Raw genomic sequence first — 25,971 nt, 5'->3', positions numbered from 1 at the left:
TAATTTTTCATAGTGGAACCATCCACTCCCAAGGAGAGCACGACGTAATTAAAAATGTCCCCATACGTAATTTCAGGCAATTTGATCAATTAATCATGGACGGATGGTCTATGGTTATCATCCGACCTCCGAATAGCCATGTGTGTGTGTTCCCAAATGTGAGCCATGTTTTTGTTTATTTGTTAAGACGTGTTAATGACGTGCGGTTTTATATTATTAGCTAGCCACCGCTCTGAGGTAATTCGCTAGCATTGAAGGAAGTTGTGAAACGGAAACACAAACACAATCGAGTCAGAATGGAACTGGGTCAAGTGGGCGGGGCTACATAAAGCGAATAATGGCACAGATATAAAGATGAGTCCTCTATCTAGCTCTATGCTCCCAAACGATAGGATTATGGTTTAACTTGCGAATTAGTTTTCTTTTAGGTTGTTTCTTTTATTTTCGTTCAATTTTGGGTTTTGGACAGATTATTAGATGGAGAACGGTGGCTTGTCATGAAACTCCAGACTCAGTATGACAGGTATTTTAAACCTTTCTGCTTGCATTGCTAAAGAAACGTTATAACAACGTTAGCCTAGCTAGCTGCTAACGTTAGCCGTTTGGCAAAGATCTGTCATCCGAAATCTAACAGTACAGTAGTTAGCTAACTGCCATCTCTATCATGTTCCAGGTGGCTCATTCACCCCCCCTCCTCTCCCATGCAGAACCTATTCCCCAGGTCGTTGTTGTAAATATGTTTTCAGTCTACTTACCTGGTGAAGTAAGGGTACTTTAAAAGAAATCCTGTAATCAGTGCCAACACGGTCAACAACCTCTTAATGATATTTATATTTGTCAAAAAGCTGTCAATTGTAATGTTGATCTGACAGCTTGCCACAGTTAACGACACAGTTAATGTTAGCTAGCTGTTTCGCTAGCTACTAATGTACGTTAGCTAGCTGACTGTCACTCCCTAAATGTAAACAAAAGAGAAAACCGTTGCTAGATAGACCAAATACAAAAGTGTGTATTGGTATATATATATATTGATGAAAACACCGTCCTGAATCTGATTGTCATTTAGCCAGCCAAAGTAACATTACTAGGCTGCATCACAATATTTGTTTATGCTGTCAACAACCTGTAAGTTACTGTAGCTAGGCCTAGCTAGCGAACATAGCGTGAAAAAGTTAGCTAGATTGTTAGCTAGCATCTGCACATTTATAACCACACGGCATCTTATCTTTCCTCCTTAACCTCTAACGATTTATTTGTTGAAGGAGTGATTCCAAAAGAACGTTGAAATCGAGGGAATCCCCAACTGTGATGCAGCCTAACTCCAGTGAGCTGGGTGCCCATCAGGCAGGACATGGTTTGTCTCTGACGCTACTGACCAGGACACCAGCAGGGGCTACAGGGGGCTCTGCTGTCCCGGAGACTAGTGGAGAGGTCCGGGTACCTATCCTCTCCAGCGGGCCCTGGGAGTCATGTAGAGGAGGGGCGTCATCCCGTAGGTCCAGAGCCAGTTCCAGAACCAGTTCCCACAGCCACTCTCATTCACATTGTGGGGGACACCAGCACTCCCACAGTGAGCCCAGTGAGGTGGACCCGGCTGATGCTGATCTGGAGTCAGGGGAGCCCAGCACCTCATTCTTGGAGCTGCGCTACCTCTTCCGCTGGGTTCAGAAGAGTCTTCCTTTCATAATCATCCTTTGTGCTAAACTGGTCATCCAACATGCCCTAGGTAAGTGTCGGGCAACAATAACATAGCTATACAGTCAGGAACAACTTTTTATTTATCTCAAGTTAGTTTGAAATAAATATAATTCATGACATTGTTGCAGGTCTAGCTGTTGGAGTTGGCTTATTTACAACTTTTCTTTATGTGAATAAGAACATTCAAACCCAAGTCTTTCTTCAGGTAAGTCACTAACAGTAACACTATTTCTTCATTCATTTCTACATCAGTGTTTAAACACTATTCAAACCTCTGAATATGATCCTTCATGTATCTCAGGATCGTCGGTCAAAGATAGAGTGCATATGGCTGCTCCTCTTCCTGGCGTCCTCCACACTCCTGCTTTACTACACTTTTCTCACTGAGACACTTTACTATTGGTAAGACACTTCCGTTTCCCCTTACTTCACTTACCAGAGCAGACCTGGGCCCAACTTCCCGATAGCAATGGAATATTTTTACAAGTGTTTTTAAGTGATGCATCTTTCCTACAAAGGCCGAAGATGTAACGTGATTCCCGAGAACGTTCGCTAAATGCGTCGTTGAGGCCTGTGTCGATACTGATAGGACCGAAGGAAAGGCAGCGCTGCTCTTGGATCAGCTTTCTCCATTCAAATCTTACCTTAACATTCAAATTTTTCCACAATACTGACGACGGAGCAGCTCTTAGAAAGATATCACCTTTGACTGCCGATATTGAGGCGGCTTATTCTAATGCTTACCCTACAATAATGCACTAAATCAAGAATTGCCGCCACAATGCGCACATGTTGTTACACATCATGAAATGAGTCAAAAATTTAACATTAGCCTCCAATTAGCTAAATAGAACTCAGTTGAATGAACATGAAATTGATTTCGACATTTTAAATTATATAGGCCTGTAGCATATACTGTAAGCTAGTCATCTTTTAATTCAGTCATCTGTTTTCATTTGAATCATCTTTTTATCCTTCGACATTGTCAACTTTGTATATGTAGTCAACTTTGTTGTGAAGTTACCGGTGGTCACAGAGAGACAGATAAACATATTGATTCTATGTTTAGTGGAGGTCTTCTGTGTATAAAGTGACGTGGTAAGGAAAAAACTAATCTAACGAAGCACAGCTGTTCTATAACAAGATTTTTCAAGTGCAACTTTAGTAACAATTCTTTTGGGAAACAGCTCAGAGATTTAACAATGCTGCTACTGAAGTTCTAACGATGAACTTAGCCTTAAGATGCTTTTGGGAAACCGGGCCCAGAGCAGAAAACCGAATAGAATAGGAAAACCTTATTGGATACACATTGTGGACATTTGCGGTTGACATAGTGACATAATACACAAAAGAAACCAACATTAAAATCATCAGGAGCAGAATATGTAATCCACATCTTTTCCTCGTTCTCAGCCTCATCTTCCTAAACCCAGCTGTTGAGCCCCTAGGTTTCTGGGAGGTCCTATGGGTGGTGGGCGTCACCAACTTCACACTCAAGTTCCTCATCATGTGGTTTAAGTGCCTTATCCTACTGCTGCCCTCTAACCTGGTGACCTACAGAGCCCAGGTAACGAAGAAATACAATACAGCTTTATTGATCCACTATACAATTGTTAATTTTTCTGTCACAGATGGAAGGATGCTCTCTCCAGTTGTGTGACTACAAGTAGGCTATGCTCATTCGCTCTTGTCAGACACAGGTGACAGATGGCTCTAGTCTCCACTGTGAAGAACTGAAATAGAAATTGCAGCACTTCGGAAAGTATTCAGACCCCTTCCCGTTTTCCAGATTTTGATACGTTACAGCCTAATTCTAAAATGGATTAAATGAAACATTTTCCTCATCAATCTACACGCAATACCCCATAATGACAAAGCAAAAACAGTTTTTTTGGAATACCTTATTTACGTAAATATTCAGACCCTTTAATATGAGGCTCGAAATTGAACTCAGGTGCATCCTGTTCCATTGATCATCCTTGATGTTTCTACAACTTGATTTGAGTCCACCTGTGGTAAATTCAATTGATTGGACATGATTTGGAAAGGCACACACCTGTTTATGTAAGGTCCCACAGTTGACGGTGCATGTCAGCGCAAAAACCAAGCCATGAGGTCGAAGGAATTATCCGTAGAGCTCCGAGACAGGTTTGTGTCAAGGTACAGATCTGGGGAAGGGTACCAAAACAATTCTGCAGCATTGAAGGTCCCCAAGAACACAGTGGCCTCCATCATTCTTAAATAGAAGAAGTTTGGAACCACCAAGACTCTTCCTAGAGCTGGACGTCCGGCCAAACTGAGCAATCAGGGGAGAAGGGCCTTGGTCAGGGAGGTGATCAAGAACCCGATGGAGCTCTGTCAGAGTGACCAGAGTTCCTCTGTGGAGATGGGGGAACCTTCCGGAAGAACAACCATCTTTGTAGTACTCCACCAATCAGGCCTTTATGGTAGAGTGGCCAGACTGAAGCCACTTCTCAGTAAAAGGCATGACAGCCCACTTGGATTTTGCCAAAATGCACCTAAAGGACTCTCAGTCCATGAGAAACAAGATTCTCTGGTCTGATGAAACCAAGATTGAACTCTTTGGCCTGAATGCCAAGTGTCACGTCTGGAAGAAACCTGGCACCATCCCTACGGTGAAGCATGGTGGTGGCAGCATCATGCTGTAGGGATGTTTTTCAGCGGCAGAGACTGGGAGACGATGACTGGAGCAAAGTACAGAGAGCTAGAGAGATCCTTGATGAAAACCTGCTCCAGAGCACTCAGGACCTCAGACTGGAGTGACGGTTCACCTTCCAACAGGACAACAACCCTAAGCACACATCCAAGACAACGCAGGAGTGGCTTCGGGACAAGTCTCTGAATGTCCTTGAGTGGCCCAGCCATAGCCTGGACTTGAACCCGATTGAACATCTCTGGAGAGACCTGAAAATAACTGTGCAGCGACACTCCCATTCAACCTGACAGAGCTTGAGAGGATCTGCAGAGAAGAATGGGAGGAACTCCCCAAATACAGGTGTGCTAAGCTTGTATCATCATACCCAAGAAGACTTGAGGCTGTAATCGCTGCCAAAGGTGCTTCAACGATGTACTGAGTAGAGTCTGAATATTATGTAAATGTGATATTTCAGTTTTTTGCTAGAATTTTTTAAAAAAATAACTGTTTTTGCTTTGTCATTATGGGGTATTGTGTGTAGATTGATAAGGGGGGGGGAAATTCATACATTTTTAGAATAAGGCTGTAACATAGCAAAATGCGGAAAAAGTCAAGGGGTCTGAAATACTTTCCGAATTAACTGTAGGTTCTACCAGCATTTTGGGGGCCCAAAAGGTATGGAGAGAAAGCATTCATCTATGCCTTTCTGTCTGTCCCCAGGGACGGTGGTACATGCTGACTGAAGAGGTGGGCCAGGTGTACCAGGCTGTGGCTCCCACCCCCCTATGGTTCCGCTACCTGGTCACCTACCAGAAAGTGGATGGAAATACTGGCCTCACCCTGGGAGTTCTGCTGGCTTTGGTCTACTTCATACTCAAGGTGACTGACCTTATGACTGCATCACACTGCATTTATCAAAGATGTATGCTTTGAAGTGGCTCCTTAGTAGTGGAAATTCTGAAAACGGCTACATTGTATTTTTTTCACCTTTGTTTAAATGTACTAAACTCTTACTTTTGAAATGTAGCTTTTAGGATTGTATGGACAGTGGGGGTCTTTCCAGAAAACTGTGAGGATATTTCTCAGTGGTGAGGTACAGTACTTTAAATACATCAACATGTTAACTGTTTCCTTAGTGGTGGTATGTGGGTTGACTGACAAGTGACTACTGTCTTGAACAGTCTTGCTCATGTGTAGATCATGTGTATCATGTGAGTATAATGGCGACACTTGTAAGGAGTTTGGATGACTTTGTGGGTTGTAAATATGCGTTGTTCCTCCTCCTCAGCACACGGGGGCAGCAGCCACCAGGAGCCAGTGCAGTGAGGCTGGGGACATCTGTCCTATCTGTCAGGCAGAGTACAGAGACCCAAGGGCCCTCCTGTGTCAGGTGAGATACACCACTCATCCATGAGATGGCAAACACTAATATTACTGACTTTTCTTTACTCCTACTATGTAGTTACACATACTAGTTTGATTTCAATATTCCAGCCACACAAGGGTATACTCATTGTGTTCCTTTTGATTCTGCGAATGGTTGGATAAAGAATGCCTGTTTATTCTCTCAACAACAGCACATTTTTTGTGACGAGTGCATTGCTCTCTGGTTCAACCGGGAGAAGATGTGTCCACTCTGCCGCACGGCCATCACAGACAAGGTCCACAAGTGGAGGGACGGGGCCACGTCACCTTACCTCCAAATCTACTGAGAGAAGGAGACAATGGAGTAAAGAAGTGGAGACTCTTGGACACTGTTTGCGATGTGTGAATGACAGTTGTATTGACAGCAATACTCCACTCATCATTGGCTTGTGAAGCTGATGACCACACTGTTCCTCCATTCATTAAGGGCTGTGCCTACTACTGGCCAACGTCAGTAAGAGCGCATAATATTTGCAATAGGATTGGGATGCATTCAGCACCTTGGCATGTTACTGTTACTGTTGCAACTGTAACTCCCTCTCCGACTGTCACTTTTCTACACGACTGACTGACGGTAGTTCTCTCTCTGCATGCCCTCTAGTGCTGTTTTTAGTTCCTTTTCTTTTCAAACGTTTATATTTTTTTATCATGATGTGGAAATATTCATGTTTTTTGTTTTCACAGCCAGCCTAAAAAAAAGACCAGACAGCCTCTTTCTTTATTAGGCAGAGCTGTCAGGGAATAACCTGTTACCACATCTGTGTTTGCCATTGACCATAGGAGTTGGCAAGACAGCACAAACTGATCTTGCACCAGGCTAGTCCAGGAATACCTGGGGGTTTCTTCTACTTGTAAATAGGGGTGGCTTCATGAGAGGAATATGTTAGAGTATTTTAATCAAATGTATTATATCACTCCCTCCTAAATCATACCAAATTAAAACACGCTTTGATCTTTGTTTGGTAGATACCTGGTCTTTCAAACACTTTTCTCTTTGAGTGGCAAAGAATCCAGCGTGTTGCAAAGGGGATGCCATTCTGTGTCTGATACAGGCACTCAGGCTAGTAGTGGTTAAAGAACAAAATGTATTCAACACATTGAGAAACAATAACAAACACCAAGGTTGCTATTTAAGAAGTTCTTCATTTTGGAGATTTATTCTTTTCAAATGAAGTCAGATTTTTTACATTTGTTTTCCAGATGACAAATATGAGATTGAGATTTGGTTTGATCCAAAAATTATTTTTCTAAAGCGATGACGGTTACATCCTTTTTGAAAACCAAAGAGTGGGAGAATCCATTTATTTTATTATCATATTTAACTATGTAGTGAAATTTCATTTTTTTCTTGCATAAAGTCGTTCAATCAACAAATGAAATTAAATATATAAAATTCCTTTTCTTTTCAATTATAGCCTAGAATTCAAATTGGCTCTGGGCATTTACATTTACTCACGATATAATACACACAATGTTTAAGCTTGTTATGAACCAACTTTGTCTTTCAGTTATTTACAACCCATTCATCATTAAAATGAAGTGTGCAGAGATCTGAGGGACACACAGAAAAGCATCAATCTAGCCTGTCCCTGTTCACATACTGTTCTCAGGAGGAATTCACAGTAACATGAAACATATGTACCATATTATCTAATGTTCCATTAGGACTGCCATAGAAGTGAACTGAAGGCATATATACTGAACAAAATATAAACACAACCTGGTAAGTGTTGGTCCCATGTTTCATGAGCTGTAATAAAAGATCCCAGAAATGTTCCATACACTCAGAAAGCTTATTTCTCTCAAGTGTACAAATTTGTTTACATCCCTGTTAGTGAGCATTTCTCCTTTACCAAGATAATCCATCCACCTGACAGGTGTGGCATATCAACATGCAGATTAATCAGAATGTTCATTACACAGATGCACCCTGTGCTGGGGACAATAAAAGACCACTCTAAAATGTGCTGATTTGTCACACAACATATTGCCACAGATGTCTCAAGTTGAGGGCATGCTGACTGCAGGAATATCCACCAAAGCTGTTGCCAAAGAATTTAGTGTTAATTTCTCTACCATAAGCGGCCTCCAACGTCGTTTTAGAGAATTTGGCAGTACCTCCAACCGGCCTCACAACCACAGACCACGTGTAACCACGCCAGCCCAGGACCTCCACATCCAGTTTCTTCACATGTAGGATCATCTGAGACCAGCCACCCAGACAGGCGATGAAACTGATGAGTATTTCTGTCTGTAATAAAGCCCTTTCTGATTGGCTGGATCTATGCCCTCCCAGGCTCACACATGGCTGTGCCCCTGCCCAATCATAAACCCATAGATTAGGGCCTAATTGATTGATTTCCTTTTATGAACAGTAACTCAGTAAAATTGTTGATATTGTTGCATTCTGCATTTATTCAACAGTTGGGTGAGTTCACATCTATTCAGGTAGTGACAGTCATTTTAGTTTGGATGTTCTTAACCATGTTTCCTGTGCTTAGCTCTTTGAGGCACTGCAGCCAATAACTAGGCTTGGGTCAAGGCAACCTAGGGACAGGATTCAATCTGTACCGCAGAAGATCCAGGTTGTAGCATGGTTGACATCTAAAGGTAATTTCTGATTCAGCTGACATCTGCAGTGCAATGTAAATGAAGAATTTCAGGCTATTTATTCAGGATTTCCCATGACAATTACAACTTTCACTGAAGAAAAATGTCAGAAGACACAGCTTGATATTTAGCACAACTAGATGAGCACAATCACACTTACCTTAAGTCAGTGTTCCTTTTGGCCATTCCTGTGCAACTGCTGTTATGAGTTGAGCAGTAACTTTGGGGTTGCATAATCCATCCAGGTTGCACTATAATCACTTTCACAGTCTTCAACTCAGTAATGCTTTTTATTTTGTTCACATCCATATTACACATCAACATCCAAACCCCCTGAAATGTCTAGGAATAAATATAAGGGTGAAATATTGACTCTGATTAACTGTTTGCAGCAGTCTTCTAATGAGAAGATCAATCATATTCATGTTCCCAAAAGCTCACTCATTTTGTTTCAGTTGAACACTGAACTATAAAAAGGTCCTCAAGCTCCGAAACCACGAGAGAAATCACTCAGATGAGTATCATTCAGATAATTTCAGTATCAACAGGTTAGAGCAGCACAGAAAACCACTTCAAAGACCCTATACCACTAGAGATAGAAACACATGGTCCAATCATCTTCCTCTGAAAATACATGCAATTTCTTCAAGAAAGTCACATCCCCAACCCCCCATTAGTTTTTGCATCAGTGACTATTTTTCATCACACACCTAAACTGCCCATGTTTCAACACTCTGCAGGCATCGTATTAAGTATCAAGTTTTCAGAATTAAAGAAGCCTGTACAAGATGATCAAAAAGTTACTTTTTGAACTTGTCTCTCATACAATAGGATTCTATTTTGCCCCTTACATCATTCTTTATTCCAAACTAAAGAACAAACTGCTGCATTTTGAGGTTTCTCAAGAGATTCATTGGAAAAAACATATACTTAGACATTTTTTAAACATAATGTAAAATACATAAATACATTGTTTGCATAGTGTGACTGATGCAGTGGAAAAAATATATAATGGCACTTATAAAAAAATAAAACAGAACTTGGATTATAAATATATTCAAAAAGGTAAGCCATGGTCACTGTGGGGGTGAAAGTTGCTCTGAAGCACACCAAACATCCTCTCTAATGGAACCTGAAGCCAAAGCAATTTGTCCATTCCTTCACTGACAAGCAGACAGGGGGGTGAAAATTTATATTTTAATAAACCTCAGTCTTGGAATAAGAAATCCTTTGTCAGGATACACATTCAATCGTATTGAACAGGACTTGTGTGTGTGTGTCCCTCTACAAACCTATCAGTCATGACGTAGGCCTAACAGATTCCAGAGAACGACCCAAATAAAACTGCCTGGTTCAAAAATATACAGAATAGTACAATTGTTTGCTTATTGAATGAGGCATATTTTCAAGTTTATCAAAATCACACTTAAACATGATAGTCATCTTGGTCATGTGAATCTGATAGCTCCATGGTGGGGGGAAACTACAGTATCTAAACTCACTGGAGCAAATAGTTACATCTCCAGACAAAAGGAATAATTTCAAGTTTAGGTCTCAGGAAGCATGCTGCCTTCATCTAGACAGAACCTTACAATTGGATTATTATTAATGTGACAAATGTTCCTGTTTGGGGAAGAGGAGAATCAAATGGCTTTTCTCCAGAGGCTAAGACAGTTAAAGACCACATACATGCATACATAAGCTTCAAGTCACACCATATTTCAAACAATCCCTAGCTAAAATGGAATCAGAGGTACTAGCCCTACTGATATCACCAAGGCTGCATAAAGACTGAGGGAAGCATCCATGAAGCACCTAGCCAGGTACATTATTAGAAAAATGCAACCTGGCAATTAGCTAAACACTAAAAGGCAGTGGTGATGAGAATTTGGCCTCAATGCTTTGCTTCTTTCAATTAAAAAAGACAAGCTCTCGGTTGGTCTCTGACAATCACAAATTGGCAGACGCCCAAAAAGAATAGGTCCATAATATTATAATAAACCTGCATGCATCATAATCGTGGAGAACTTATGTGGGTCTTCTGAGTAAGTGACACTCGAAAAGGCATCGAGTCAGTTTACATTCAACGCAAAAACATACATAAAGGTTTTCCATCTACCTAGAGATCCAGTCAGACTGGTAAAGCAGTGTCAGCATTGAAGGATAAGTGGGGCAGGAGGCGATGCATTCAGCTGAAATAGTACACATCGTGTTTTTTGCTGCCCCTCCATCAATGACCCCACACGTGGGGCGTGTTCAGCAGGACACAACGTTCAGGTATAAATGTGATATGTAGAACAAGGACTCATGTCAGCTTTATTCATTCCATTTCTATCGGCAACATACAACAACGCTTGGCAACTGAACATGGCTCAGGGTCATGTTAAGTAGGGATCAGGGAAATCGATGTTCTCATTGGACGAGTTTAGGTTGTACCTTCCTGTTTCACTCAAGTGTCAATACGTTTTCTACATACAGAACACGGCCCAGACATGTTCTACAAGATTTATCCTGATGGGATGTTCAAGTGACAAAGCAGAAAAAGGCATTGTTGATTCCATATTTTTTATAAATTGAACAATGTAATACACTATAGCAGGATAATTGAGTCTACAGTGAATGTGTTCTGTGTACATTGTGTCACTGTGATTGACTCCATCTACTGTATTCAGCTACAATGGATCCTGTAACCCCTCGTCAGCAAGTTCTAAAAATGAAGTAGAGGCATTTAAGAGGGAATCATCTCCACCCTCAGGCTTTAAAAGTCTATTACCCAGTTTCATTGATCAATAACATCTCACTCCTGGTGAGGGAAAGCACTGCTGCATCAGGAGTAACACTCTGTCCCCACTCACCTAAAGTACAAAGCACCAGCGTGTCATGAGAAGCCAGCCCAGTGAAGCACACCGCAATCTGACAGCAGCATCTAGCAGCACTGCTCTCATCTCTTCCTCCAGATATACTCTACAGGGCTGAAGGAAGTAGTCAAGACCTCTTGCTGTTTGACTAAAGCTCTAATTGGTGGGAGGGAGTTCTCTCCCTAGTTCCTCCTCTCCCTAACAGGAGGCTCCTATAGTTTGTCATATCTGCTAGGGTAGACAGCCCTGTGTGGCTGCCAAGCTGCCCAACCAGGGAGAGAGGGGCAGGCAGGGATGGAAGGAAAGGAGGGAGGCAGGGATAGAAGGAAAGGAGGGAGGCAGGGATGGAAGGTGCGTCTGAAGGAGCTGGTGAATGGTGCCGACGGTCCGTCAGTCATTTAATTTCTATAAGTCTCTTAAAAGAAAAAAATAAGTGAATGGAGGATTTAGGAAAGAGAAGTTCTAGATGGAACAGTGTCATAGATTCATCTGGAGGTGCTTGGGCCGTTTGGAGATGGGGTAGGGGTAGGCCTGCTTCTTGAAGGGGCCGCCTGTGGTGGTGTTGCCAGAGGGCTTTCTGATAGGCAGGGGGGCAGACACCTCGTTGGAGGAAATGGCCATCTGCTCCACACCAACCTCCATGGGCTGGTCTCCAGACCCAAAACCCCAAAGGGACGAGGTTCCAGGCTGAGTGGGGGCCCGGGGCCAGCAGTCCCCCACAGCAAACCTCACTGGGCTGGGGGGCCAAGAGAAGAGGATACAGGGCAAGGTTAGAATAGTACTGACTGGGGGAGGGCAGACAGAATGGTGACATTTTAACAGTGAGGATAAATCCCAGTAGAACCGAGTACCAGAATGACACTGGATTCAACCACTGGTTGGCAGGACAACTTCATGGGAAAATTCAATTTCTACACAAATCTAGAGGAAAATTAGACTGGTGGGGGGGGGAAAAAACGCTTACCTCACTGGTGTTCTTGGGCTTCCCAGAAACCTTCTTGGCGAGCTGACTTTTGCCTCAAAGGCGAATTTCTCCTTGATGTTTTCGAGGACGGAGGGAGCTACATACGTAAAACCCTGTGGGGAGGTTGTCACAGGGAAGATTACAGCCATTCTCCTCATGGTCAATCACAACCAAAACAACATATGCCAGAGGAGATGTGCAATGAAACACTCATTCAACTATATCGGTTTCCATTAAAAAAATAACAGATGCAATGCAATAACCAACTATTTTCAAAAAGAGAAAAAACAAACAGTGTAGCTTCTGCCTACCCGTTTACGTGCAGCCGTGCACACAGTAAAACACACGCGCACAAACACAAGACCAAATGGAATGTGCAGAGTAAGCAGTAGGCAGCCTACCAGGAAGACTTGATTGGCACTTTCGCTGAGCGTGGAGTCATCAGGGCTGTCCACGGGAGTCTGGCTAGTGAACTTGGAGTCAAACTGGCTCACGTCATCAGCTGATTGCTGCAACGGAAGGAAAGAAGGAAACCGGTTAACCTCTAGTCTCTGTGGGTCAAGGAGGACTTGGTAGGCACAGGTGCTGTTCACAATGGAAATGCTATGAATAAGGAATGACGGCTCACCAGAAAAGGCTTGAATGGAGGCTCCACTTTGCGAGCGAGAAGATCATCCCAATTAATATGCCTGAAGAACGGGTGGCTCTGGAGAAGCGGACAGAATAACTTTACTTTTCCCAGAGAGAAAGCCACAACACATGAAGGTTGCTCTTTTTTACCACCTTCAACAATGTTCTAATAATCCTACAACAGGTCTGTTTAAACTGTATTACCTGAATTTCTGAGGAGTCTCCTGGGCCTGCCCCCAGCCGTAACGAGGCATTGCGTTTCAGCAGCTGGAACAAAGGGAGTGACAGGTAATGCAAGTCTGCTCCTCAGTCTTCATTTGATCTGACTTGTGTTACATTAGACCAGGGTCCTCCAACACTGTTCCTGGAAAGATACCCTCCTGTAGGTGCACTCCAAACCCAGTTGTAACTAACCTGATTTAGCGTATCAACCAGCTAATTACTAGAATCAGGTGTGCTAGATTAGGGTTGGAGCAAAAACTATAAATTATAGTAGGTTCAATGACTTGAATTCCATTTCGTTATCCACTCCCCTTCTGTGAGCTCAATGCACACATTAAACAGTTTATTTTGAGATATCAGATCCAGCCTGAACTGTGCTTTATGTAGTAGGGAGTTAGTTTCCAACAGGCCAATATTCTACATAGTTTAGTGCATAAAAATGTGGTAATTAACTACAATGACCATATTCCATTTGTCCGGTCTGTGTTTCTTTAATGCCTGCTACGAAAGAGACCTTCATAAAAAAGTTTGCCTTATTTACTTTGAAGAACTACAAAATAGTGATTTTGTCAGACAGCATATCTATAGAGATGAGATGACTTGGAATGAAATAATAAAGCTATCAAATAAAACTTAAATATTTTATTAAAGTAAGTTAATGTCAATAAATGATGGTTAATAAGTGATGAGCAGTAATGGACAGTCACTACCATCATAGGACTTTAATTGTTTTATTCTGTGTTACAGCATTCAACCCACATAATACATTTAATGTTTTAAAATTATAATACATTTAATGTTTTAAAATGATCGAAACAGAAATAAAAAAATGTGATTATTTTTTAATAATATAACCGACCTCAAACAAATCGCTCAGCACTACAGGACGGTAGCTCTTCAGGAACAGGGTTGAAGAGCCCAGCATTAGACAGTCAGAAGGCAGAGCCTACCTGAAATGCCATCAAAACACTATTAGAACTGGGGCAGTTGAACATCTAACACCCTTACCTTTTTCAGAAGGTCCCTAGCTTCTTGTGTGAGGTAAGGTGGCAGGTTCAGTTTGCACTTTAAGATTTTGTCAATGGTCTTCTTCCTGTTTTCCCCAGTGAATGGTGGCTGTGGAGTAACATAAAAGCTATATCCAACAACAATACTGACATTGTGTCGCGCTGAGGTTAAACATAAATATTGATCAATCAAATGTTGATGTTGTCTTGTACAGAGTACATACGTTTTAAAGAAAATCAATGTTTCTCTTGAAAGAAGAGTTGTACTCACTGCTCCTGTCAGCATGTCGTACATGAGAGCTCCCAGGCTCCACCAGTCTACAGCCCGGTTGTGTCCACTCCTCATCAGGATCTCTGGGGCCCTGAAGTGACAGATGGGAGGGGAGTGGGTGAGGAGGACAGTCAGGTAAGCCTACACAATGTGCAACCAAACACAAATTTCCTCAAACAAAAGAGTACGTAAAGTATTGCTCTGAGGAGATGGGACGTTTACAACAGACTCGGAGGCTGGCATTAACTTTTAATTGATTAATGATTAGGACCATAACTTGCATGTATTCTATGGTGCCACAGAAGGTGTGAGTAACAGTGCCGTCATGGATTGATTCTTTACACAGGCCAAAGTCTGTGAGCTTGACGTGACCGTTGTTGCTGAGCATGATGTTCTCTGGCTTCAGGTCTCTGTAGATGATGCCTTTCAGATGCAGGTGTCCCAAAGCCATGGAAATCTCTGCCAGATAGAAGCTGCAGAACAGAAAACAGAACTTTTACATCAAGTACAGTTAAAGTCGGAAGTTTTACATACACCTTGGCCAAATACATTTAAACTCAGTTTTTCACAATTCCTGACATTTAATCCTAGTAAAAATTCCCTGTCTTAGGTCAGTTAGGATCACCACTTTATTTTAAGAATGTGAAATGTCAGAATAATAGTAGAGAATGATTTATTTCAGCTTTTATTCATTTCACATTCCAAGTGGGTCAGAAGTTTACATACACTCAATTAGTATTTGGTAACATTGCCTTTACATTGTTTAACTTGGGTCAAACGTTTTGGGTAGCCTTCCACAAGCGTCCCACAATAAGTTGGGGGAATTTTGGCCCATTCCTCCTGACAGAGCTGGTGTAACTGAGTTAGGTTAGTAGGCCTCCTTGCTCGCACACGCTTTTTCAGTTCTGCCCACAGATTTTCTATGGGATTGAGGTCAGGGCTTTGTGATGGCCCCTCCAATACCTTGACTTTGTTGTCCTTAAGCCATTTTGCCACAACTTTGGAAGTATGCTTGGGGTCATTGTCCATTTGGAAGACCCATTTACGACCAAGCTTGAACTTCCTGACTGATGTCTTGAGATGTTGCTTCAATATATCCACATAATTGTCCTCCTCATGATGCCATCTATTTTGTGAAGTGCACCAGTCCCTCCTGCAGCAAAGCACCCCCACAACATGATGTTGCCACCCCCGTGCTTCACAGTTGGGATGTTTTTTCCTCCAAACATAACGATGGTCATTATGGCCAAACAGTTCTATTTTTGTTTCATCAGACCAGAAGACATTTCTCCAAAAAGTACAATCTTTGTCCCCATGTGCAGTTGCAAATCATAGTCAGGCTTTTTTTATGGCAGTTTTGGAGCAGTGGCTTCTTCCTTGCTGAGCGGCCTTTCAGGTTATGTTCGTATAGGACTCGTTTTACCGTGGATGTAGATACTTTTGTACCTGTTTCCTCCAGCATCTTCACATGGTCCTTTGCTGTTGTTCTGTGATTGATTTGCACTTTTCTCATCAAAGTACGTTCATCTCTAGGAGACAGAACACGTCTCCTTCCTGAGCGGTATGACAGCTGCGTGGTCCCATGGTGTTTATACCTGCGTACTATTGTTTGAACAGATGAACGTGGTACCTTCGGGCATTTGGAAATTGCTCCCAAGGATGAACCAGACTTGTGGAGGTCTACAAAAAATGTTCTGAAGTCTTGGCGGATTTCTTTTGATTTTCCTATGATGTCAAGCAAAGAGACACTGAGTTCGAAGGTAGGCCTTGAAATACATCCACAGGTACACCTCCAATTGACTCAAATTATGTCAATTAGACTATGAGAAGCTTCTAAAGCCATGACATAATTTTCTGAAATTTTCCAAGCTGTTTAAAGGCACAGTCAACTTAGTGTATGTAAACATCTGACCCACTGGAACTGTGATACAGTGAGTTAATAAGTGAAATAATCTGTCTGTAAACAATTGTTGGAAAAATTACTTGTGTCATGCACAAAGTAGATGTCCTAACCGGCCTGCCAAAACTATAGTTTGTTAACAATAAATTTGTGGAGTGGTTGAAAAATGAGTTTTAATGACTCCAACCTAAGTGTATGTAAACTTCCGACTTCAACTGTACATTCACAGTGTGCCTCAGCAAATATGGCATCTACAGTGCCTTCAGAAAGTATTCACACCACTTGACTTTTTCCACATTTTGTTGTGTTACAGCCTGATTTTAACATGGATTACATTTAGATTGTTTTGTCACTGGCCTACACACAATACCCCATAATGTCAAAGTGGAATTGTGTTTGACATTTGACAAATGAAATACAAATGTAAAAGCTGAAATGTCTTGAGTCAATAAGTATTCAACCACTGTTATGGCTAGCCAAAGAAAAAGAAAAAAGACATTGAATATCCCTTTGAGCTTGGTGAAGTTCTTAATTACACTTTGGATGGTGCATCAATATCCCAGTCACTCCAAAAATACAGGTGTCCTTCCTAACTCAGTTGCTGGAGAGAGAGGAAACCAGCAGGGATTTCACCATGAGGCCAATGGTGAATTTAAAACAGTTACAGAGTAGTAATGGCTGTGATAGGAGAAAACTGAGGATGGATCAACAAAATTGGAGTTACTCCACAATACTAACCTAATTGACAGAGTGAAAAGAAAGAAGCCTGTACAGAATAAAACTATTCCAAAACATGCATCCTGTTTGTAATAAGGCACTGAATACTGCAAAAAATGTGGCAAAGCAATTAACTTTTTGTCCTGAATACAAAGTATTATGTTTGGGGAAAATCCAATATAACACTATATTACTGAATAACACTCTCCATATTTTCAAGCAGAGTGGTGGTTGCATCATATTATGAGTATCATTAAGGACTGGGGAGTTTAAAGATAAAATAGAAACGGAATGGAGCTAAGCACAGGCAAAAATCCTAGAGGAAAACTCGGTTCAGTCTGTTTTCCACCAGACACTGGGAGATTAATTCACCTTTCAGCAGGACAATAACCTAAAACACAAGGCCAAAGCCAAATCTACACTGGAGCTGCATACCAAGAAGACAGTGAATGTTCTTGAGTGGCCAAGTTACAGTTGACTAAATCTACTTGAAAAAATAAATAGGCAAATGTTGGACAATACAGGTGTGGTAAGCTCTTAAAGACCTTCCCAGAAAGATTCAGATCTGTAATCGCTGCCAAAGGTGCTTCTACAAAGTATTGACCCAGGGGTGTGAATACTTACAGAAATTAGATATTTATGCATTTAATTTTCAATAAATGTGTTAATTTCTCAAAACATGTTTTCACTTTGTCATTATGGGGTATTACATGTAGATGAGTAAGAAAATATACATTTAATCAATTTTGAATTCAGGCTGAAACAACAAAACGTGGAATAAGTCCAACAAGCTCTGTCTCAAGTCAGGATTAGACATTCATCCATGTTTCTCAAACATAAAATTTCAACGTTGTTCCAAACGTCAAATTTCAAAGTGTTTAAGGTTAAGTTCAGGCATTAACTCCAAATTTTTAAAAGTAAGAGTTAAGGATTGGGATAGGTTTAAGACAAAAACAACTTTCTATTGCTGGATTCGAACATGCAACCTTTGGCACCAGAGGCAGATGCTTACGCCCATCCACAACACCCTAGCAAAACCGAAACCTACTTGAAGGTAAAAGCGCCCACTGTTGCCCCTAGAGGTAGTTTTCCACGTCATCTCCAGGCATCCTCAGACATGGATGGACGTCGAATACTGGCATGTATCGCGGGCGAACTGGCTAAATAAGTCAAGGGTATGAATACTTTCTGAAGGCACTGTATATAGTTACACAGGACTATGACGAAAAACCTTTCCGTCAAGCAGGAATAGCAGATATTTTCACAGCCCTTTTTTAATGCATCCTTTCAGATTTGCCTTTAGCTGCCCTCGCTACATTCTAAACATGAGGTGTTGTGGTTTCAACATCATTACATTTGTCTGCTTCTAGAAATGGTTCAACCTTATGCTATGTAATCACTACCTTCATCTGCCGTCTGTTGACACATGGGAGTGAGGACTGCAGGGTCCAGAAACTCATATCTATTCTACACACTAGATACACATCTCCAGCATGACTGATCACTTACCACGCTGTGTCCTCCATAAAGATCCCCTCCCTTTCCAATTGCATAAACAGCTCCCCACCTACAAATAACAAATACAGCATTAAATTATTTGCCATTGTGTGTGCGAATGATGCGTGTAGGTGTACGCTACGCTGTGTTGTGTGGTTTGTGTGTATGCGCACACACCATGCCTCAGCCACTCACCAGAAAGGTACTCCAGGATGAGGTACAGCTTGCCCCCTGTCTGGAAGGCATAGATGAGGTCCACTATGAATGGGTGCTTCACCTCCTCCAGGATATTCCTCTCTGCCTTGGTGTGAGCAGTGTCCTTAGCGTTACGCACTATCATGGCCTGGAGGGATCAAACAAGGCTTGAAATGTCAAGCACTGTCAGTATTATAACAATGGTAGCACTTTACATTCACAGCAGAGAACATAATGGTAATAACCTGGTAATAGTATGGTAAGTTAGTCAGCCCAAATGAAAAACATTTCTTACAGATAGAAACTGAGGTATGATATGCATTTGAAAAGAAGGACACTGACTACCGGATCCAGACGCTCTGAAGACATAACAGCGTGAAGGAAATTCTCATTTGGTATCTGGTTTAGATTATTATTTTTCTGCTCTCCTTTTTCCCCAGCATTAGTAAAAGAGAGAGAACCTCTCTGCTCTGAGCCATGTCATTAATGCAGTTATCTTCGCCCTCCGGTCCAGATCACGTGCAAATCTTGTTGGCTCAAAGGAATCCAAAACATTCAAACCACTCTGGACAAAAATATATACACAACATATGAAGTGTTGGTCCCATCTTTCATGAGCTGAAATAAAAAATCCCAGAAATGTTCCATAATCACACAAACCTTTGGCTCAAATTTTGTGCAAATTTTTTACATCCCTGTTTGTGAGCATTTCTACTTTACCAAGATAATCCATCCACCTGACAGGTGTGGCATATCAAGAAGCTGCCTAAACAGCAGGATCATTACACAGGTGCACCTTGTACTGGGGACAATAAAAGGCCACTAAAACGTGCAGTTTTGTCACACAACGCCACAGATGTCTCAAGTTGATGCAGCGTGCAATTGGCATGATGACTGCTGGCATGTCCACCAAAGTGGTTGCCAGAGAATTGAATGTTCATTTCTCTACCATAAGCTGCCTCCAATGTCGTTTTAGAGAATTTGGCAGTACATCCACCCGGCTTCACAACCGCAGACCACATGTAACCACGCCATCCCTGGACCTCCACATCTGGCAGGATAGTCTGAGGAGGTGTGGAGGGGTGCTGAGGAGTATTTGTCTGTAATAAAGCCCTTTCTGATTGGCTGGGCCTGCCTCCCAAGTGGGTGGGCCTACGCCCTCCCAGGCCCACCCATGGCCCACCCATTTATATCAGTATACTGTATTTCAGCCATCGGGTCCAATAGTAGATCTGTTTGTTGGATTAAGCCGGAGCCCTGTGGCAGAACTAGAAGCCAGAGCACGAGAGCAGAGCATGGTCAGTCATTTGCGTGAGGCTCTGTGCCTACCGTGCTACATAGCCACTTACATGCACAGCGATGGGTTCTGACACGGCAGATTAAGTCAACCATGCTAAACACCAATACTGGGAAATGTCTGCTGCACACATAGGAGTTTCCATAACCTCATCCCAGGCTCAATTGCTACCGCGTATAGAACCTGGAAACACTGCAACAAAGTGGGACTTGAAGGGGGCGTTGTTTGAAATCAAGGCAGGAGAGAGAGAGCCTGCTACAGCTGTAGGCCTATTAGATGGGACTTTGAAAAATTCTGATTCTTTCTTTATATATATATATAAAAATTTAAATCGGCAATCAAAATAAATGTCCCATTCACAGCGACCATATCATTTTTGGAAGACCCAATTGATTCGGAGTTAGCGCATATAAAGTTAGTGAAAACTATTTCTAAGACGCATACTTTACAATTTCTCGAACGCACTTCCTTGTTTAGCCAAAATCACTTGTGCTGCTTGCACTATGAAATCCAATGGTTCTGAAGGTTATACTAGATGGTGATGGACAAAGATCAGCCAATTAGAGAGGGTTTCCAAGAAGTGAGGGAAAGAGGTGGGACCCTTGGGTTTCATTTGGCAGTGATGATGGCTGCTGGTTGCCTGGTTAAACACCTTCATCCTCAGTAACAGAGGTAGAATAGGAATCTGAGCTCTTAGCTCCTGCATGGTAGCAACAGTAAATACAGACACATACAAACTATAAACAGAACCCCTATTACCAAAACCTGTAAGGCTTCTGGGAAACAGAGGTTGGTTCTGGGGCCAAGATGCAAACCAGACGGGCGGTCGTCAATTACAGAAAGGAGCCGATGGAAAGAAAATGGGGAGAACGAACAGCCCTGAGGTTTCATGGTAAGTCGTTCAGTCAATTTGTTTAAGTTATGTGTTCGGCAGCTTCACTTCTGACTGCGTGCCTGAATGACTGCACCGGTGCGTTCTGTATACTACTGTAACAAGAGGGTCAGTGTTCAATCTGTGCTCATTGTCATATCAATGAAACTTAGAGAATAAATATCACAGAAGTTAAGTGTGCAGTTCCTTTGGGGCAGACGAGACAAGAGATAAGTATCTCAGCCTGATAACCCAAACAGCCCACCTTCTTCAAGACCTTCATAGCGAAGATCTTTCCCGAAGTAGCACCCGACATCTTACGAACTTGAAAAACCTGAATGTGATTGGAGGAAAAGAAAAAAAACATGAATTTCACTGAATTGATGCCATCTAATCGAAGGGGAAGACATGAGAATACTTGATCAAGGCATAGGGCGATTAGGGATAGCTCACCTTTCCATAGCCTCCTTTTCCTAAAACTCGGAGCAACTCAAAGCATTCCGGACGAATCTGCTCCGTTCCTTTGTTGACGCTGTCTTCAGAGATTTCAAACCTTTCACAGTCATCCATGTTACTTGAAAAATAATAAAAAAGACAACCGTTGAAACATAACTCATACATGTCAAATACACATCATCATTGCATTGAGTCAATGTTGAATGGACCTGAATGACAAGTCCTGCACAACCAACTTTATCTGAGGAGTTCTATCATCTCAATTATCCTGTATCTGTTCATCAAAGCATACATCATAACAGTGATCAAAGGTGTTCCTGTAATTGACAAAGATCAGATTACACAGATCCCTGTAGTGCAAATATATTGACACCTAAGACAAAACAAACACAGGATAACATGACAAAGAAGAATTGTGTTGTCAAACATGTTGTGGTAAGTGTGCCACATAAGCTTGAGTGCCAAAATACAGGCTGAACCTGTTGTAAATACTCACAATTCAAACCCGCTGCATTGCCGCCCATATTCGCTCATTTGGATCTAGCAACAAAAAAAAGCAGGCCAGGCCCCAAAGGCTGAATTGATTTTTTTTGCATCTACAGTGCATTCGGAAAGTATTCAGACCCCCTTCCCTTTTTCCACAATTTGTTACGTTACAGCCTCACTCATTCACACACATATTTTTTATTTTAAAATGTCCTCAATCTACACACAATACCCCGTTACGATAAAGCAAAAACAGGTTTTTAGAAACGTTTGCAAATGTATAAAAAAAGTGCAAATGTATTATTTACATAACTATTCAGACCCTTTGCTACGAGACTCAAAGTTGAACTCAGGTGCATCCTGTTTCCATTGATCATCCTTGAGATGTTTCTACAACTTGGAGTCCACCTGTGGTTAATTTAATTGATTTGACATGATTAGGAAAGGAATACACCTGTCTATATAAAAAGGTCCCACAGCTGACAGTGCATTTCAGAGCAAAAACCAGGCCAGGAGGTCAAAGGAATTGTCCGTAGAGCTCAGAGACAGGATTGTGTCAAGGCACAGATCTGGGGAATGATAGAAAGTTTCTGCATCATTGAAGGTCCCCAAGAACACAGTGGTCTCCATCATTCTTACATGGAAGAAGTTTGGAATCATCAAGACTCTTCCTGTAGTATATATAGCTATTGTTATTTACTGCTGCTCTTTAATTATGTGATTCTTATCTCCTTTTTTAAAGAATTTTCTTAACTGCGTTGTTGGTTAGGGGCTTGTAAGTAAGCATTTCACTGTAAGGTCTACACCCACTGTATTTGGCGCATGTGACAAATACATTTTTATTTTGATTAGAGCTGGCCGCCCAGCCAAACTGAGCAATCAATGGAGAAGGGCCTTGGTCAGGGAGGTGACCAAGAAACCGATGGCCACTCTGACAGAGGTCCAGAGTTCCTCTGTGGAGATGGGAGAACCTTCCAGAAGGACAACCATCTCTGCAGCACTCCACCAAACAGGCCTTTATGGTAGAGTGGCCAGACGGAAGCCACTCCATAGTAAAAGGCACATGAGAGTCCGCTTGGAGTTTGCCAAAAGGCACCTAAAGATCTCTGACCACGAGAACAAGATTCTCTGGTCTGATGAAACCACGATTGAACACTCTGGCCTGAATGTCAAGTGTCATGTCTGGAGGAAACCTGGCACCATCCCTATGGTGAAGCATGGTGGTGACTTCATCATGCTGTGGGGATGTTTTTCAGCGGCAGGGACTGGGAGACTAGTCAGGATCGAGGGAAAGATGAACGGAGCAAAGTACAGAGAGATCCTTGATGAATTCCTGAGCGCTCTGGAGCAGGTTCTCAGACTGGGGAAAAGGTTCACTTTCCAACAAGACAATGCAGGGGTGGATTTGGGACAAGTCTCTGAACATTTTAGAAACCTGTTTTACTTTGTCATTATGGGGTATTGTGTGTAGATTGAGGAAGATATATATATTTTTTTTTTACAATTTAATGTATATTTTCTTTAGTTTATCATACTATTGTCAACATTTGTATGAATTTTAGCCACTTTAAAAATGAACATACATCAATAATTGTAAAGCTCACTTCATTGAATTACACAATTTCCAAGCCCATTTCATAGAGAATGTTACAAACTGGATGACATTTAGGGTGTGTTCATAAATTCAGTCTGGAGTGCCAGAGTGCGCGGTTTGTAAATTCAGAGCGTTGTCAGATTGTCCGTTAGTAAATTCAGATCGTTTCGCTCTCGGAGCTTTCAGAGCGCACACTGGACGCTCTGGCTGAGAAGTAGGGTAGTTCTGAGCATTCTGACCACACAACAGCAGTCAAGCACCCAAGTTAACTGGCTAACTAGCTACTTCCAGACACAAATGAGAGAACACCTCATTGACCATTTTACTCACCTGAGCACAGCTGGTTAGGCTGTTTTCATGTTATCCAGAGCATTGGTGACTAACTCCACTGCTGGCATCAATTTAATTAAGCTTTTTTGCCGACATTTACTGACACCAGCCATATTCAACAGGTGTTGAGCGTTCGTAAATTCCTAGTTAGTCTGCGCTCTGGCACACTCACACGAGAGTAGATAGCCCGACTAAATTTACAAACGCACCCTACGTAACTTACTTTGAAGAGATGGTGATTGGGTCTAAATAGGCTTTTGGTAGTTTTAACTCAGTGTACTTGTCTTTAACTGTAACTTCCCGAAAGTCAGACTTCTCACATGCCCCCAAAAAATCTCAGCTTCAGAAGCATCTGCATTCACCAAATGTTGTGTGGTTATCCTTAGATATATTCTCCCAACTTTGCCAGAGGGAATTGTTGACAATGCTTTTTATTCTAGATAACATTGTATTTAAAAAAATATTATATTCTCCATAAATGCATTTTACATACACCTTTAGTATTTTGTAGATAGAAAGATGAAAATAGTATTTATACACACTGCTCTGGACAAGTCCAGGCCTGGAGTATCTTAAAATTAAACCAAAAGATTTAGGCTGACATCATCCAGTGTCCAGAATTTTTTTATTTGCATCTACATTCAACTGGTATTCAGTTGATAGTGATATGATAAAGCAAATACATTTTACAGCAACTGGAACAGGTGTATTATTGAAGTTGCTTAGCAATGGAGAAGGATCAGTCCTGCTAAGGCCAGGCACCACACCCTAACACAGATTTTTTCTCTTAATCATATCACAAACAATTACCAGGTTAATGTAGACAAATAAAATACTTTTTTGTATCTCAGCAATAAAACTACTATTTGCTACTGTGTATTCATAAGGGACTGACTGCATCTCAATCTAGTGGCAGACTGCTGAAGAAAAACAAGCTAATGACGCTAAAATAAATTATGTTTGAAAGAGTACAACCACTTGTTTCACTTGATGCAGAAATCTGATTATACGCATGACAGAGGTCAGGTGGTTTCATGTGTTTTTTTTATCTAGACAATTATTAGCTGATGCACTTCAAAAATATTCTGGTTGTTAAACGAATCCATCAATGCGTGCCTCCTTTATTTTTATTTAACTTGGCAAGTCAGTTAATAAGAACATTCTTATTTACAATGACGGCCTACCAAAAGGTCTTCTGCGGGGACGGGGGCTGGAATTAAAAATAAAAATATAGGACAAAACCCATAACACTACATTAAGAGAGACCTGAGACAATAACATAGCAGCAACATGACAACACAGCATATTAGCAACACAACATGGTACAAACATTGGGCAAATACACAAAGGGCAAGAAGGTAGAGACAATACATCAGGCGAAACATGGATAGTTTCTTGAGAAGACAGATAGGTCTGTTTTAGTTGGTTAGCTAACCATCTAGCCACCAACGTCAAGACCGCCTTGGGTTCCGCTAGCTAATAGCTAGCTAGCGCGAGTTAGTTTGCACCTCACTACATCACTAGCAGCTAGCTCCAACTACCATAACGATAGAACCTAGCTAGCTTATGTTTTGCTTGGTAACTCACTCCATCCTCGAGTTCGTCCTCAGACACATTTTCGTCCTGCTGATCCAAATCAATGTCGAATACCCCCGCCATGGCCTTTGCTTGTTCCCTCTCACTCAGTGCGAATGAAGGGCTCTTCTTCACTGCCTCATGGAATATACATCGCTGCGATACCGGCTACAGTAGAAACCATGCTGCCGAACAAAAACAAAACCGAGCCAAGTGTTGAGCACGCGCACTTCTTCTTTGGGTTTTATGGCGGACTACACCCCAAAAGATGTATTGCTGCCACCACCTGGACGGTTTGAAACCAAATAAAATAAAATAAATGAATCCATACGTAATAGTGAAACTAACTTAGTCCACCCTAAAACAATTCTACATTGCCAAAACAAACAAAACTTAAATTTTTTCAGTTATCCTTATCTCCATGAGAGGGTGGTAGGGCTTGTGCCAATATTCCATATAACTCCTTCGCTGATAAATCTTTCAGCCCCAGGAACCGCTCTGCAGCAATCACTATTATTTATATCTTCCTGGACCTTCTCTCCACCTTGACAGTGCCATTAATTACCATAGCTATAAATGCCACAAAGTCCACCTTCTTAACATGTCAGGATCCTGCTGATGAAAGGCAACCCCTGCAGCCTGCAGTGTAGGCCTATCCACTACCATGCAAAACCTTTTCACAGCTGCTGCATATGAAATGCTCTGTACAACC

At 41.7% G+C, this 25,971-nt stretch overlaps 2 protein-coding genes across 5 annotated transcripts; one reads left to right on the top strand and one right to left on the bottom strand.

Annotated features, from left to right (window-relative positions):
* The first annotated feature begins 319 nt into the window (after positions 1-319).
* On the top strand, positions 320-7,207 carry LOC120057067 (E3 ubiquitin-protein ligase RNFT1-like). 3 transcript variants are annotated; one of them, XM_039005456.1, is made up of 10 exons: positions 320-523; positions 674-721; positions 1,263-1,726; positions 1,827-1,903; positions 2,000-2,100; positions 3,112-3,265; positions 5,075-5,233; positions 5,382-5,447; positions 5,643-5,744; positions 5,932-7,207. In XM_039005456.1, exons 1-10 carry the CDS (start codon positions 498-500, stop codon positions 6,064-6,066), a joined length of 1,332 nt encoding a protein of 443 aa, XP_038861384.1. In that variant the 5' UTR covers positions 320-497; the 3' UTR covers positions 6,067-7,207. The 3 variants fall into 3 exon arrangements, with proteins under 3 accessions (XP_038861384.1, XP_038861386.1, XP_038861385.1); XM_039005458.1 differs by having other exon boundaries at positions 674-763; XM_039005457.1 differs by lacking the exon at positions 674-721.
* Positions 7,208-8,666: 1,459 nt separating this feature from the next.
* On the bottom strand, positions 8,667-25,462 carry LOC120057066 (ribosomal protein S6 kinase beta-1-like). 2 transcript variants are annotated; one of them, XM_039005455.1, is made up of 14 exons: positions 25,272-25,462; positions 21,771-21,814; positions 21,272-21,392; positions 21,084-21,152; positions 18,651-18,798; positions 18,468-18,525; positions 14,623-14,814; positions 14,342-14,432; positions 14,072-14,179; positions 13,046-13,108; positions 12,840-12,917; positions 12,613-12,720; positions 12,212-12,324; positions 8,667-11,983 (listed from the first exon to the last, which is right to left on the bottom strand). In XM_039005455.1, exons 1-14 carry the CDS (start codon positions 25,341-25,343, stop codon positions 11,725-11,727), a joined length of 1,524 nt encoding a protein of 507 aa, XP_038861383.1. In that variant the 5' UTR covers positions 25,344-25,462; the 3' UTR covers positions 8,667-11,724. The 2 variants fall into 2 exon arrangements, with proteins under 2 accessions (XP_038861383.1, XP_038861382.1); XM_039005454.1 differs by lacking the exon at positions 21,771-21,814.
* Between the last annotated feature and the right edge of the window lie 509 nt (positions 25,463-25,971).

This window comes from Salvelinus namaycush, chromosome 12 (assembly GCF_016432855.1).
Source record: "Salvelinus namaycush isolate Seneca chromosome 12, SaNama_1.0, whole genome shotgun sequence".
Lineage (NCBI taxonomy): Eukaryota > Metazoa > Chordata > Actinopteri > Salmoniformes > Salmonidae > Salvelinus > Salvelinus namaycush.
This window is presented reverse-complemented; position numbering and strand designations above follow the sequence as displayed.

Bases quoted from the DNA above. Each gene is read 5' to 3' on its own strand.
- LOC120057067 (XM_039005456.1), top strand. From the start codon at position 498: ATGAAACTCCAGACTCAGTATGACAG. The intron at 722-1,262 runs GTCGTTGTTGTA...TATTTGTTGAAG, and splicing joins ATGCAGAACCTATTCCCCAG to GAGTGATTCCAAAAGAACGT. The intron at 1,727-1,826 runs GTAAGTGTCGGG...ACATTGTTGCAG, and splicing joins GGTCATCCAACATGCCCTAG to GTCTAGCTGTTGGAGTTGGC.
- LOC120057066 (XM_039005455.1), bottom strand. From the start codon at position 25,343: ATGGCGGGGGTATTCGACATTGATTTGGATCAGCAGGACGAAAATGTG. The intron at 18,526-18,650 runs GTGAGTGGCTGA...TGTTATTTGTAG, and splicing joins CATCCTGGAGTACCTTTCTG to GTGGGGAGCTGTTTATGCAA. The intron at 14,180-14,341 runs GTGAGTACAACT...GTTACTCCACAG, and splicing joins ACGACATGCTGACAGGAGCA to CCACCATTCACTGGGGAAAA.